The following is a 16,013-nucleotide window of genomic DNA, read 5'->3' on the forward strand; positions in this document are numbered from 1 at the left end:
AAAACAACCTAAGAAAAACCTTTAATATGAAATTAATAAAAATCAACAACACGAAACTAACAAAGAATCAACATAAAGTTCTTATAAACATACTTAAGTATAACACAATTTCAAAACTAAAGTTCACGATGAAACAATTTCTTAAAGCTGTAAATCCATAGTGGTTCATGGTGTGGGTTACTTGTAATCACGTCCTAGTTCGTAAACCGCGGTCCCTAAGCTGTTAGAAGAGAGATCGTCACTTGGACTATGTGAAAGTAGAGTAGCATCCTGCTTCATGAATATACGGGTTTTCTGGGGATTTTTCAATGATACAGACCACTACCTGATCCGTAGTGAACTAAGTATCTCTAGGCCTAGGGTAGAGAAAGTGAAATCTGTCTGCAAACGAATAAGGGTAGAAAAACTGCAGACAAGGAAATACGGTAGAAGTACATGGATATGGTTAGTGAGAATTTTCGAACAGAGGAAAGTAAACAGGTTCAGAATAAAGAGAGAGAATGGGTGGCATACAGGGTTACCATAGTAGAAACAGCAACGGAATGCCTAGGAACGACTGTGTGTAAAGACGGGGAAAAGCGAACATCTTTGTGGAATGATGAAGTGAGAGCAGCTTGTAAACGTAAAACGAAGACTTATCAGAAATGGCTCCAAACAAGGACTGAGGCAGACAGGGATTTGTACGTAGATGAAAGAAACAAAGCTAAACAAATAGTCGTTGAATCCAAAAAGAAGTCGTGGGAAGATTTTGGTAATAACCAGGAAAGGCTAGGTCAAGCTGCAGGGAAACCTTTCTGGACAGTAATAAAGAATCTTAGGAAGGGAGGGAAAATGGAAATGAACAGTGTTTTGAGTAATTCAGGTGAACTCGTTCTAGATCTGAGGGAATCACTGGACGGGTGGAGAGAATATTTTGAAAATCTTCTCAATGTAAAAGGAAATCTTCATGGTGGTGTCACGAACAACCAAGCTCATGGGGAGGAAGAAAATGATGTTGGTGAAATTACGCTTTAGGAAGTGGAAAGGATGGTAAATAAACTCCATTGTCATAAAGCAGCAGGAAGAGACGTAATTAGACCTGAAATTTAAAGTATAGTGGGAAGGCAGGGATGAAATTGCTTCAAAGAGTAGTAAGATTAGCATGGATTGTTGGTAAGGTTCCTTCAGATTGGACAAAAATAGTAATTGCACCAAATAAGCAAGGGAACAGGATTGCAACAAATATTGAGGTATCTCATTGATTAGTATACCATGCAAAATATTCACTGGCCTCTTGGAAGGAGGGTGCCATCAGTGGTTGAGAGGAAGTTGGATGAAAACCAGTGTGGTTTCAGACCACAGAGGGGCTGTCAGGATCAGATTTTGTGTATGCGCCACGTAATTGAAAAATGTTACGAGAGGAATAGACAGTTGTGTTTGTGTTTCGTAGATCTAGAGAAAGCATATGACAGGATACCGAGGGAAAAGATGTTCGCCATACTGGGGGACTATGGAATTAAGGGTAAATTATTAAAACCAATCAAAGGCATTTATGTTGACAAATGGGCTGCAGTGAGAATTGATGGTAGAATGAGTTCTTGGTTCAGGGTACTTACAGGGGCTAGATAAGGCTGTAATCTTTCACCTTTGCTGTTTGTAGTTTACATGGATCATCTACTGAAAGGTATAAAGTGGCAGGGAGGGATTCAGTTAGGTGGAAATGTAGTAAGCAATCTGGCCTATGCTGACGACTTGATTTTATTGGCAGATTTTGCCGAAAGCCTGCAGTCTAATATCTTGGAACTGGAAAATAGGTGCAATGAGTATGGTATGAAAATTAGCCTTTCGAAGACTAAATTGATGTCAGTAGATAAGAAATTCAACAGAATTGAATGTCAGATCCGTGATATGAAGCTGGAACTGGTAGAAAATTTTAAGTATTTAGGTTGTGTATTCTCCCAGGATGGTAATATAGTAAGTGAGACTGAATCAAGGTGTAGTAAAAATAATGCAGTGAGGTTGCAGTTGTTATCAACAGTGTTCTGTAAGAAGGAAGTCAGCTCCCGGACGAAACTATCTTTACATCGGTCTGTTTTCAGATCAACTTTGCTTTACGGGAGGGAAAGCTGCGTGGACTCAGGATATCTTATTCATAACATAAGTTAAAGTAAGAGATATGAAAGTAGCGAGAATGATTGCTGGTATAAACAGGTGGGAACAATGGCAGGAGGGTACTCGGAACAATGTGATAGAGGCTAAGCTAGGAATGAACTCCACGAATGAAGATGTACGCATAAACTGGCTTCGGTGGTGGGGTCATGTGAGGCGAATGGAGGAGGATAGGTTACCTAGGGGAATAATGGACTCTGTTATGGAGGGTAAGAGGAGTAGAGTGAGACCAAGATGACGATGGTTGATTTAAAGATAAGAGGTAAAAAAACTAAATGAAACCACAGCACTAGTTGCAAATAGAGGATTGTGGCGATGTTTCGTAAATTCATAGAGCCTTGCAGACTGAACTCTGAAAGGCATAACGGTCTATAATGATAATGTATCTATGTATGTAAATCCATAACCAATTAAAATTACAGACTATAAATATTGTTCCACATGATAAAAGAAACTATCATAACCAATAACAAATGAAACAGTTCCTAATCCAAGTCTCATACAGAATTGTGTGTTCATTTGTTTCGAGATTGTTTCATGTGCAACTCATGAACCCAGATTGCAATGAATGAATCTGACCTAGATTGGAACACGGTGATGAATTAAAAGTGGACGGAAGAAAAAGAGTAAAATGGAGAATGAACCATATTTACCCCAAACAAGCCGATTTTGTGATATGATTATGATCGAAGAGAGTCAACCTTTAGATTATATGTGTTATGTGAGGAAAATAAATGCCAGTATTGCATATATTTATTTATTTATTTATTTATTTATATTACAGAATGAGATAGCTTTCAGGAATCAGCCTGTAAGGCTTTTATGGGAGTTTGAAACATAATTTGTGCATTCGCTCTGACTGTGACCGAGGTATGAGCAATGCTAGTAATGCCATTGCTTATGCAGTCAGTTCCTGTTATGAATGGTGTGAAAATATCGCTCTTAACGTTGGTTGGCGTGTGCATTTAAGTGGGCTTGATAGACTGATATGTAATAACAAGTTCTGCCTGAGTGAGGAAAGCAATGAAAAACTACCTCACTCCTAATTTCGCTAGTATACCTCTTCAGTGATGCTTAATCCATCTACGACACCTGATGGCGGAACTGTTGACGATCAAACCAGCTGTCAGCCTGAAGATTCAACATACACAAGCCAGATAGTGTGATAAATGCTCCTTAATTTCATCCAAACAGCATACTTTTGAAGTCTGGCTCTTTGGCTGGTCAGCATCAAGGTCTTCAGTTTAGAGGGTCCTGGGTTCGATTCCCAGCCAGGTTGTGGATTTCAATCGCATATGTAGGCCTACTGTAACGGAAATTGAAGAGAAGAAAATGAAGGGAATAGAACAATCTTTGAAGATATTACTGCGTTTGTATTCAGTCTAAATGCTCTCTTCAATACTGATAGTGATGCCACGGCAGAAATCTAGTATTTTTATTCAGCGACTAATTTCAAAGTATAGCATATAACATTATGATCAATGAACTGACGCAAATGATCCGTATCTCATTGACAAACCATCAGAGATAGGTTCAACAGCTAGATTTAAAACACAAAGCATTTTGCAGATATTTTGTTAAGATTTGTTATCATAAGGTTTTGAACTTTTGAATACTGTATATGTAGGCTTCTGCTGGTTCATGCACTTACAGTGCTAGACCGAGTGGTCCAGATGGCATATTGCTGGGTTGCAAAGCCCAAGGTGGTAAGTTTGATCTTGGGTCAATCTGGATTTGAAGAATTGCCAGCCTCATGTCGGTATGCTTACTGGCACATAAAAGAATGTTTGTGGGTCAAAATTAGAAAAACCAAACTGTCTCCTAAAACTGTTAAAGTAGGTTTTTCTTTACAACTTGCTTTACATTGCACCAACACAGGTAAGTCCTGTAGTGGCGATGGGCTAGAAGTGGGAAGGAAGCAGCCGTAGCCTTGCTCGGTCGTTAAAGTAGTTGAGACATAAAACCAACAATGTTATTATTACTATTGTTGTTAGCCCCATTGATTAGGGCAAGATGTAAATGGATTTAACTGAGTTTCAGTTGAATTCAATTAGGACAGAAGCTTATGTATGTTAGCACAAAAGTGCTGCGAAATAACTTCCCTGTTGCAGAAGACCATCTACACAGTACATCATTGCACCCCATAAAGACCACACCTTATCCTGTGTTGCCAACTTAGCAGATTTTCTGCTAAATTTGGCGGAATTAGAAGACTGTCAGCGGAGAAACATACCATTTAGCGGACAGCGGATTTTTTGATTTATTATAGCGGAATTTACCGTTTTATCCATTTTACTTTTTTTAAAAAATTCGTACTCCATTCTGTGTCTGAGCTATTCCGTATTTCTTGTCAGGAGCTAGCAGTTGCATGAGGAAAACGTTATTTGGATCTGATGTTATGAGATCATGGTATCGTAAATTTGTAATGTGTGGGGAAAGGTTACTTATCTCTTAGTTGACGAATGACGACAGATAATGAAACTGTGAGAGTAGCATTTATATTTATGCTATGAAGAAAGACCGTTTAATGAACTGGCCTGTTCTGTGTGTGGCCTTTGAAGTAGGGGATTCACCTAGTTTGCACCCGGGAGTAAAACGCCTACAAGTTTTAGCTCGCCGGCTCGCAGGCAGGGGGTTAATCCCAGTGGAACTCACAGATCAGGTGAGTACGGACATTTATTATTATTATTATTATTATTATGTGCGTATAGACCCAATGGATCATGCAAAGCTCTAACGATTCTTTTTTCTGAGTTGCCAAACAGCTCTAATCCTTTTTCGTTCTTCTGTCCACTTTGCTCCAGTCTTCTTTTTCACTTCGTTCTCTGCACATTCCATCCATTTATTTATTTCCTATAGAGGTTTCTATCCGCAGTGTCAATTGAGTTCATCTGGGCTTTTTCCAGATCCTTCACTTCCAGTACCCAGGGATTTTTTGGATGTTTTATGTAGGTGAGAATCTTGTATGTCAGTCTAATTGCCGGCAGTCTGCGGACGTTCCCATAAAATTTCAGACGTCTTTTGCGGATGTCTGCTGCAATGTTGGAAAGCCCTTCTGTCACTTTGCGTGACCTCAGTTTATATCCATCTTCTGTTTTTCGGGAACCGAGAATATTTCTCAGATTATTATTATTATTGCCCATTATTTGAGATTGGATTTCTTGGCGGAATTTTAGCGGATTTTTAGTAGTATTTAGCGAATCTTGAAAATATAAGTTGGCAACCCTGCTTATCCTGTGCGTTTATGGCTTGGCAACTTTGGTAGACCAGTACTCACAACACTTGTTGATTATCTCCTCATCGGGGGAGTTGGCCATGCGGTTAGGGTGCGCAGCTGTTAGCTTACATCCAGGAGATAGTGGGTTCAAGCCCTACTGTTGGCAGCCCTGAAGATGGTTTTCTGTGGTTTCCCATTTTCACACCAGGCATATGCTGGGGCTGTACCTTAAGTCCACAGCAGCTTCCTTCTCACTCCTAGACTTTTCCTATCCCATCATTGCCATAAGATCTATCTGTGTAGGTGCAACATAAAACAATTTGTAAAAAAAAAAAAACACACAACCCTATCTTCACTCTCTTGTACAAACTGATATTCATGCTTACTTATTTATTTCTGAAAGAACATAATGTTAAGTAGCCATCATGATTTCCTACATTACAAATGGTAAAAGGAAATTTCTTGATCATGTAGGGGTACCACAGAAGAATGTCCCTTAGTATTTAAATATTTACTCCTGCAGATGATATACAGAAGCCATTATAATTTGAGGGTTGATAGAACCAGACTATCATTAAAAGTCATGATGGCAATGATTAATGGTGCACACTAGATGAGTATGACGTTATCAACTTAATGGTGAACCATAAAGTCGAAAATGAGAATTTATGAAATTAGTTTTCTTCAGCCCATTCCTTCCAGTATACCAGTACAGCACAATCAGTAAGTTGCTCCTCCCTAATACTGATAATCAGGTAGTAGAGGGTGGAATGTAATATAGTATACTCTTGATTATCTGGGCTAATAACCGGAACGAATGGCACGATAATCGGAAAACATGGGTAATCCAGCATGTGTTTCTTGCAAGAAAAATACCTTGTATAATTTATTTAAATACAGTACCATATTAAGTAAGCAATAATCCATTTATAAAGATAACTCACCCACATTATTGTGCCCTGAAGAAGTCTGTAATGGTTCTCTGCTTTTGGTTGTTCATCTGCGTCCTTACCTCGAGACATATTTTGCGTGTGGCAATAATGTCACCATATTCAACCCCCTTTGTCCTATATAATCCAACAGGGTATCTATTATGCCCACACTTTTTAGTGATAGATTTTTGTGCTGGGTTGAGGATTAAGGACGGAGCACTGCCCGTTCCGGTAATACTGCCAACTGAATGGAAATTAAATCTGAATTGAATGGATGATATGATCGATCGATATGAATTTTCTAAACCTTTATTATCTTAAGCCAACAACTGTGTCACACACACATTATATAACATTTTTCGATGCAAATCTTATTCCTAGCATGAATTCTATAGTTTGGCTTTGCTGTGTAAACAACAACAGTATGAGTACGTAAAGTGTAAGCTGGATGTCGCACAGCGATGCATAAGCAATTCTTAGTTTGTGTTTCAAAGGTTGCCAATACGAATCTCAACGATAACCGTGGTTGACCGATTCAGCACTAGGGTGTCCATCTATCACTAAAAGGTGTGCGTACTATATACACTGTAGAGCCACAGAAGGAGAAACACTTTCATCACCTTTTTTCTTTAACCTCACTTAAACTGTCAATTTCACTACCATTTCCAGTACAGACATCAGCAATGTCTTCATCACTTATCTGTTGAAAGCCTTGTTCAGAAGTCACTCAAAAACCATTCAGTTAAGTTATCCTCATCAATTTCTTCAAACCCTTCAGCTTTCTTAGCATGACAAGAATTTCTCAAAAACTACCTGGCTCTATGGCTAAATGGTTAGCGTGCTGGCCTTTGGTCACAGGGGTCCCAGGTTCGATTCCCGGCAGGGTCGAGAATTTTAACCTTAATTGGTTAATTTCGCTGACACGGGGGCTGGCTGTATGTTTAGTCTTCATCATCATTTCATCCTCATCAGGATGGACAGGTCGCCTACGGGCGTCAAATCAAAGGACCTGTACCTAGCAAGCCGAACATGTCCTCTGACACTCCCGGCACTAAAAGCCATACGCTATTTCATTTGTCAAGAACTGTCTTCTTTGCGGATAACCTGTTCTTTTATATGAGGTAGAATGTTCCTCCATGATCGTGATAGGGTGCATGGTTTTACTTTTCCCCAGGCAGGTGCAACTCCATGTACTACAAACAATAAAGAATATTATAATCACAGCAATAGAACCAGCTTTTGGGTGGTTAGGCCGTGTGCATAAAGCAGAGTTTCGTCCAGACGTGCCATTTGGACTTATCAGCTGGAATGGCACGCCCCTCCAGGACTCTGCTTAGCAGTGGCAGACCAAACTGTGTGGCCCCGCCGAGTTAGCAAATCAAGTTTGCTAACCTGCTAAAGGAGAAAAGATTTCTCCGTTCAAAAAATGCTCCCCCATTGGAGATACAACATCAAAAAAGGCTTTCACGGCCGCAGATCTTGTTTCCTGAAATTTGATAGAGAAACAGCACTATCTTCCATCAAATTTTTCAGGAGTTTGGATCTATAACGTTGCTTCACAGATACAATAACATCCTTATCCATAGGCTGTATCAATACTGTCACATTCAGAGGAAGAAGTTTTGCAACATTGAGTCCATCGTCTGAAGTTTACTAACTTTCGTTTGGATGTGAAGGTGCTTTGTCCAAAAGCAGCACTGCCTTTTGTGGTAATACTTTGTTTATAAGAAATGTCCTTACTTCCAGTACACCATGTTCTTCAAACCAGTTGAGGAATATTTCTCTAGTCATCCAGGCCCCCCTTCTGATTGTAATAAACAACAGGCATGGTGTCGGCTTCAGTCTCCTTGAATGAACGGGACTTCTTGGTTTTCCTAATCATTACAAGCTTTATTTTATGGTTTCTGGAGGACGACTGCAACACGTTCTTTTGAAGATTAGGAAAAATCAGACATTTGAGGCCTACATTAAGCAAATCTACATTGGCATAGCATATAGCTGAAAAGAGGAAAATGTCATCACAGGGGAAAGGATGCTTCAAGATAACCTACTCTGAAAAGTAGCTCGTCGCTACGCGAGCAATACTGCATATCTGACAACTCTCTTCCTGTTCATTATTTTTGTTAAGACTGCTCACGTCTCCCAGCTACATATTTATGGATATGCAGTCCATCAGAACAACTTTTGTTGTGTTCATTTTCCTATGCGTATGTAAAGGAAAATGAACCTTGCCTCACCGCACTGTACAAATGTATGTTTGCATGACTTTTTTACGTACTCCTACAGTACAATGTATACAAGGTTCATTTTCGTTTATACATACAATATGATATAAGTAAGGATGAATTGTTGTCAGGAAGCGCAAACGGGGTGTCATTATCAAGAGGGGAGAAGCATGCTTTGGGTTTGACCAGATTTTCTGACAGGGTAGGGATTACTGATAACCCACTTCAAAAGTTGGCAGGTCCGGGAAAGGCATCGTCAGGGCTGCTGACAGTGGAGTTCAAACCCACTATCTCTCCAAATGCAAGCTCACATCTGTGCGACTCTAACCACACAACCAACCTACTCTGTAAAAGTAGTAAAAGAGAGTTTAATTCTGGGAAGGGGGGGGGGACATAATTTCTGTTGTTGGTTTGTTGTAATCCACTGAAAAATCTTGATGTGTGATTTTGACATTTGATGTGTGCTTCACTGATCAGATACAGGATAAGTTAGGGAATTTCTTTTTTTTTTTTTTTTCAATATATATTTCAAGGTACAAGTAACACGTAGGGCTAGGATCCATATTCTGTGCAAGTATATAAATTTATTTATGTATTTGTTCATTTGGTGTGAGTTTTCAAAACTGTTCCTACTCTAAAGGTGAGTTATGCAGGTCTTCTGTATTCCTTAAGCTATTTGCAGTTAGGAGCCTATTTTCCTTGATCCCACTTTGAATGGCTGACTTCCAGCAACTCTCACATTACGTACTAACAATGACTTAATTCTATACCTGAACGGCAGTATTAAAGCCTTTTGTAATCCAGAAAATATATGTAGGCCTATTTTAAGCAGTAAGTATGTATCAATCATTCATTCTCATTATTTACATGTAGGCTGTGTGTCTAAAATGTATTTCAGATTTTTGACTCTTAACTACTGATGTGAATTTTCATTACCAACAACTTAGTTTTCCACTCAGTACAACTCACATGTATAGAATAAATAAGGCACGTATCATAAGAGGCTCACCGTATTGAAACATAACCTCACCAATATCCTAACGTAATTCTCGAAGTTCGCTGAACTTTGGTTGTTGCGAAAGATATCAACACTAGAAAATAAAGAACAAGATAAACTATTTACCGCTTCATACACACAACGAACTTAAATTAATTCCAGGCACAACTAAGTTAATTTGGGTCATACACATATCATGTTGATCCTCAGCACATCTACACACACACTGCTGCAACAAGGACAGACATAAATGAAAGCATTCTAATCACTGAACGACATCCTACAGTTGCATACTATTACCACATATGTGAACCGACAAAACACAGGGAATGCATTCGATATCCAGAGACTGGTTGGAACCATAACATCTGCCATATGCACCATGGAATGACTTCAGATTCACTTCGAACGGTCTTGAATTAAACAGCAAACTTTTATGAGGGAATTAAATTGAAAAATTATATCACTCTAGTAATAAATAATACCTTGTGTTTATTTTCTCACACTCAAGGCGTCTCGAACCCCTACTAATAGTTCCGATCCGGAATCCCGATTTTGGCCAAAGCCCCCTCCCGGAAACGCACTGAAGACACCGTTCAACAATCGGTATTTTGATCATTCCTGAGTAAACAAACTTGGAATTGGGTTCCTAATAGGTAATGGTTTTTTTATAACTCTTAATAATGAAAAGCAGTGTAATTTGATTTGAAGCGGGGAATGTCACTAATTAAAACATCAGTCTTCATATTTTAATAACTGAGTTAGATATATCCACAATTTGTTTCTTAGCGAATTGGTCGAACTGGAGTAAAATTTCTTCGCCTTCAGAATCTACGCCTACTGTTGACATAGTAGCCAAATTTTCGAAGAGCAATAGTCCTGTAGCACTCAAGATTAAGATTTACGCTCAACGTGATTTGACGTCAACATCAACGTTGTGCTACGGAAGCAGGAACAAGATCTCAATCTGCCTGAAAGCGCTCATATAAAAAAGAATGACGAACGTAATGCGCACTCCACTTTCCCGTATAAAATACATGTAAACAAAATATTAAGGAATAGCATGCACATGGTCATGATGAGATCAGAAATGAGAGGAAGAATTCAAGAAGGAGAATCGACTACTGCATCGCCGAAGAGAGCATTTGACAAGAAAAAATGGAGGGAACGAAAGTACAGCAAAACATTTAAACGTATGTGAAATACATTTATAATATTGCAGAAGACTACTTGTACTTGCTGACTTTGTCGAATATTAAATTTCATGCTTATCAGCAAGCAATATGTTACCATAGGCTAATAGAAAACTGTCTCCTCTAAAGAACTGCGATCTTTCCAAACTATACAAGTCTATTATTATTATTATTATTATTAATAATAATAATAATAAAGCAATAATCACTTGAAGGGGTATTAGTATAGGTTGGTTCTATCAGTATTATTGGACCTTTAGGTTATCTATGTATAACATATAAATTATATGAGTAAAGAACTGGAATCAGAGATAAGGCTATTTGCGGATGATATCCTTTTTTTTTTTTTTTTTTTTTTTTTACGTCGCGCCGACACAGATGGCCTCAATTAAGGTATATTTGCTTGGTGTGAAAATGGGAAAACCATCTTCAGGGCTGCCGACATTGGCGTTCAAACCCACTATCTCCCGGATGCGAGATCACAGCTGCGCGCCCCTAACCACACGGCAAACTCGCCTGGTCAATAAATAAGTTACAAGATTGTGAGCAACTGCAGAAACACTTTGACTATGTTGTGAGATGGACAGCAGACAATGGTGTTAAAAGTCAGGTTGTGAGTGTCACAAATAGAAGATTAGGTTTAATTGCTGCATTGGTGGGGTAAAAGTTTCTTATTGAGGTCACTGTAAGTACCTAGGTGTTAATATAAGGAAAGATCTTCATTGTGGTAATCACACAAATGGGATTGGAAATAAAGGGTACAGATCTCTGCACATGGTTATGAGGGTATTTAGAGTGTGGTTCCAGTATATGGGACTATCACCAGGATTACTTGTTTCGAGAACTGAAAAAATCGAACGAAAAGCAGCTTGATTAGTTCTGGGTGATATCCGACAAAAGAGTAATGTTACAAAAATGTTGCAGAGTTTGGGCTGGGAAGACTTGGGGGAAAAGGAGATGAGCTGCTAGACTAAATGGTATGTTCCGAGCTGTCAGTGAAGAGATGGCATGGAATGTCATTAGTAGACGAATAAGTTTGAGTGGTGTTTTTAAAGTAGGAAAGATAACAATATGAAGATGAGGTTGGAATTCAAGGTACAAATTGGGGCATGTATTTTTTTTATAAGAAGGGGAGTTAGGGATTGGAATACTTTACCAAGGGAGATGTTGAATAAATTTCCAGTTTGATTGCAATCATTTAAGAAAAGGCCAGAAAAACAACAGGTAGGGAATCTGCCACTTGGGCGACTGCCCTAAACGCAGGTCAGTGGCGACTCTTGATTCTTGATATATTCTTATCAGTGTCATTACTTTTTTGTGGAACACTGCTAGGTGGTACTGGTCACATGTTTGGTTGCACAACTCGCACACACAGCTATCACTGGGACTGTCGTACGATTTGTCCTTACCTTACATATCTTGTGGTGGAAGCCGTTAATGGCAAATCATGTCACTACGTGTCTTGATTTACATTCATCCAGTTTGTCCCGCATTCGTAGCGTAGAAGTCTAGTTCTGTTTCTCTCGTCTCAGCCTCTCTTCTTTCCAGGTACTTGGTATACTGCTCTAGATGGCAGAAACAGACATATTCTTAGGTCTTCAGCGTAGAAGGATTCCTTAGTAGTGCGTTAGTAGGTCTTTTTTATGGCATTGTTTTTCCAACTCTCTGAGCATATTTAAGAAAGCCACCTTTGACACTTAGGCTACAATTTTCTCAAAATCCCTGAGTTGTAGCTTTTCCAAAATCAGCTGCAGTCCGTGAGTTTCTGGGAGAAATAGTGTAATCGAAAAACATTATTGCTGTTGTTAGATAATAGGGCTGCGAGATTCTCAGTGAAGAAAATTGCTCTTGTGGCTGTTGCTGTTCTTTCTTGATATGACATCTAAAAGATTTTGTTGTAGTTTGGAGGGTGATCCCTAGATATTTGAAATTGCTGACAGTTGTTAACCGCTCGCCATTCAGATTGAGAGTATCCCTCGCTATGTTTTTCCCTCCTTTTCTAACGTTCTTTAGGAAGTTCTTCTCTAAAGTGATTGTGATACTTTTCCCACCCATTTGTCTAGTTCTAGTAAAGCTGCTGTAGACTTTATTTATTTCATGAACTAAGTACCATGTCATCTACATGAAGGAGGTGTTTTGTTTTCATCATAGTTAGAGTGGCCCTCTTAAAACTTTCACAGCAGATATATCTGGAACAACAAGAGATATTGAAAAATGACTTTCACGGGTATGAATTGAAAAATGACTTTCATGGGTATGAAGGCAGGGAAGAGGCTAATTAAAATAAATATTATGAGCCTGTCAAAAATGTAAGAAAATATGATTTTCAACATAAACTTACATTTTTTTTCATGGACACCGTGTATTATTTCTTGTGCAGTCATTAACACGGAAAATCACATAAAGGAATAGCGTTTGTTTCATTGCAATAGGTGAATTACATCCCGAGGTATTGCAACGTGATGTTGACGCTTGAGAGAAACGAAACGCGCGGCAGTTGCGCATCCCGAGATTCAAGCGCGAACCTCACGTTCTTCTTAATCACAATGTGATTGACGTACTACGATGCAACAAGCTCTTTACTTAATGTTATTTGCACTGTTATGAATAGGGCTTGAAACCGTACAGATTTCTAGTGGGGTCCCAGGGACAATAAAGGAAGGCTTTACTCGTTTGTGTTCTATTGATCTCTACTACTGTACATTGCTAGAATGGACATAACGGTAATGAAATTGAATATCACCAGTCGGGGTATTCCATAATCAATATACCGGGCAAGTCGGCCGTGCGGTTAGGGGCACGCAGCTGTGAGCTTGCATCCGGGAGGTAGTGGATTCGAACCCCACTGTCGTTAGCACTGAAGATGGTTTTCCATGGTTTCCCATTTTCACACGGGGCAAATGCTGGGACTGTACCTTAATTAAGGCCATGGCCGCTTCCTTTCCACTCCTAGCCCTTTCCTATCCCACCGTTGCCATAAGACGTATCTGTGTCGGTGTGGCGTTAAGCAACTAGCAAAAAAAAAAAATTACATAATCAATGGCTGACCAAGGATCTAGCAGAGGGTGAAAATGCTGGTTTACTGTATGTAGTTGTACATCAATTATGTAATGTTACATGACAAGTACCTACAGGACATGTTACTGAACATTTTTAATTACTACGTTACAATTTAAATTTTACACATGGTGAAGTGATGACATAAACGTATGTTTGTACAGTAGTACGTACAAAGCAAACAAACTTCTCAGAAACACACAAACATCTATGCCGGGATGCAACCAGATTTCTCACAGCAGAAACTCTACAAAGCATGTTCGAAGAGATCGCCATTTATATGGCAACAGCGCTGTGCACACTCCAATACTGATTGACTCACTGCTGTCATTGTTGCTAGTGTTATTGATGCACATGCAGCGGTAATACGTTCTTTCATGTTGTCCATTGTTGTTGGAACCTGCTGATACACCACATTTGTCACATGTCCCCAAAGACAAAAATCCAATGGGGTTAGGTCCAGCGATCGCACTGGAAGTCTCTGAACAGGAATGCCTCATCCTATCCATTGATTTGGTAATTGTTGGTTTAGTACATTTCTTGCCACTATGGCGTGCTCCATCATGCTGATACCACATTATTTGACGCAAATTCAGGGGTAGGTCTTTCATTAGTACAGGTAAGTTACATCTCAAGAGCTGCCTGTACTTTCATGAGGGTTTATTACAGTGGCTGCTGAAACAGCTACTTCTGCTGCTTCATGTATTACTCTCTTGCTTGGGACCCGCATTCATGGAGACAAGCTTCCTTGGAGGTTATAAATTTCATTTTCTTTGTCCGTATTGAAGATCTACTTGTGATACAAATTCTTATAATTTTGTTAATTACCCCCTATTCAATACATTAAAAACGTAGTATAAACTTACATATTTATTAAGATGTTGATATGGTACATGTTTCGCTCCTTTTTCGTGAGCATCATCAGCCAATTATTATTTACTTAAGGTTATATAAGATCATGAAACAATTCTTTTGGATTATATGCCTATAAACCTGATTGACAAATCTTATATATTAGAAGTCATATAACAATAAAATTATGTCTTTAAGTTAAAACATATTTGTCTAAAATCTATCTAAGTCTAACATTTTATTGACGAAACTCATCTGGTGAACATCCTTTAAAATTATTTTAAAAAATAAAAAACTTTTGAGATCTGGCTAATTGTATTGATTCAGTGTTGCTTAACTTGTATGATTGTCGTTAAAACTTCGTTAACTATATTGACAATTTTCTGCAGTTGATAATTGTCTATGTTATGGACATTTGACTTGTTCTCGTTGTTGCTGGAGTAACATTTATACAAATGTATTGGCATTAATTTTATATTGACAATTTTAAAGGATGTTCACCAGATGAGTTTCGTCAATAAAATGTTAGACTTAGATTTTAGACAAATATGTTTTAACTTAAAGACATAATTTTATTGTTATATGACTTGTAAAATATTATAAGATTTGTCAATCAGGTTTATAGGCATAATCTTAATCCAAAAGAATTGTTTCATGATCTTATATAACCTTAAGTAAATAATAATTGGCTAATGATGCTCACGAAAAAGGAGCGAAACATATACCATATCAACATCTTAATAAATGTGTAAGTTTATTCTACGTTTTTATTGTATTGAATAGGTGGTAATTAACAAAATCATAAGAATGTGTATGACAAGCTTCCAGTCGCGCAAAGTTTTCTAACAATATTAGTGAAGGTAGGATGGGTTGGGTGATGTCTATTAGGGTAATGCTGTGCATATAGTTGTGCTGCTCGTGTGCCATTTTGGCGACATTCTCCATAAAGTAGTAACACGTCAACCATTTCTTCATTTGTAATAACCATGTCAAATGCCTAGAAAGGATGGACAGGTAAATTAATGCCACGTTTAAAACATTGATACCAATTACTGTGTACAGTACACCAGTATCATTTACCCAAACGTACCTCCAACAAGTCAACCTTCACACACGCACACACACACACACACACACACACACACACAGAGCGGCGATGTCATATCGTTCCGTTCCATTACAGACCTTCAGAGGCGAGGGTTGTATTGGGTAATGTAATGGGTCGGCTTACACTGACCGGTGACGTTCAATTTCATTACAGTAACTTTGCTGTACGAATTATGTACATACAGAGTACTGTACTGTACTGTGTAGGTAAATAAAACACACAAGAGAGAAACCGTTATTTACATATCCCTTTGCTGTGGCAGGAAACCCTATCCTTAATTTCAG

At 38.6% G+C, this 16,013-nt stretch overlaps 2 protein-coding genes across 5 annotated transcripts in view; one reads left to right on the forward strand and one right to left on the reverse strand.

Moving 5' to 3' along the window:
* LOC136866312 (zinc finger CCCH domain-containing protein 11C) overlaps nt 1-10,108 on the reverse strand; it is a 97,725-nt gene extending 87,617 nt beyond the window's left edge. The window contains exons 1-2 of one of the 4 annotated variants that reach the window (XM_067143157.2): nt 10,005-10,093; nt 9,532-9,613 (exon numbers count right to left, since the gene is read on the reverse strand). The gene's annotated coding sequence lies outside the window, so the exon portion shown is untranslated. Of the gene's footprint in view, nt 1-9,531; nt 9,614-9,708; nt 9,933-10,004 lie in introns of those variants that run through there. The other 3 variants (XM_067143158.2, XM_067143159.2, XM_067143156.2) reach the window with 3 other exon arrangements.
* Nucleotides 10,109-10,546: 438 nt separating this feature from the next.
* The window catches only part of LOC136866313 (thyroid transcription factor 1-associated protein 26 homolog), a 40,263-nt gene continuing 34,796 nt past the window's right edge, over nt 10,547-16,013 (forward strand). The window contains exon 1 of the mRNA XM_067143160.2: nt 10,547-10,712. Coding sequence (XP_066999261.2) covers nt 10,583-10,712 — 130 coding nt within the window. The 5' untranslated portion in view covers nt 10,547-10,582. The remainder of the gene's footprint in view (nt 10,713-16,013) is intronic.

The sequence above is a fragment of the Anabrus simplex genome, chromosome 3 (assembly GCF_040414725.1).
Source record: "Anabrus simplex isolate iqAnaSimp1 chromosome 3, ASM4041472v1, whole genome shotgun sequence".
Lineage (NCBI taxonomy): Eukaryota > Metazoa > Arthropoda > Insecta > Orthoptera > Tettigoniidae > Anabrus > Anabrus simplex.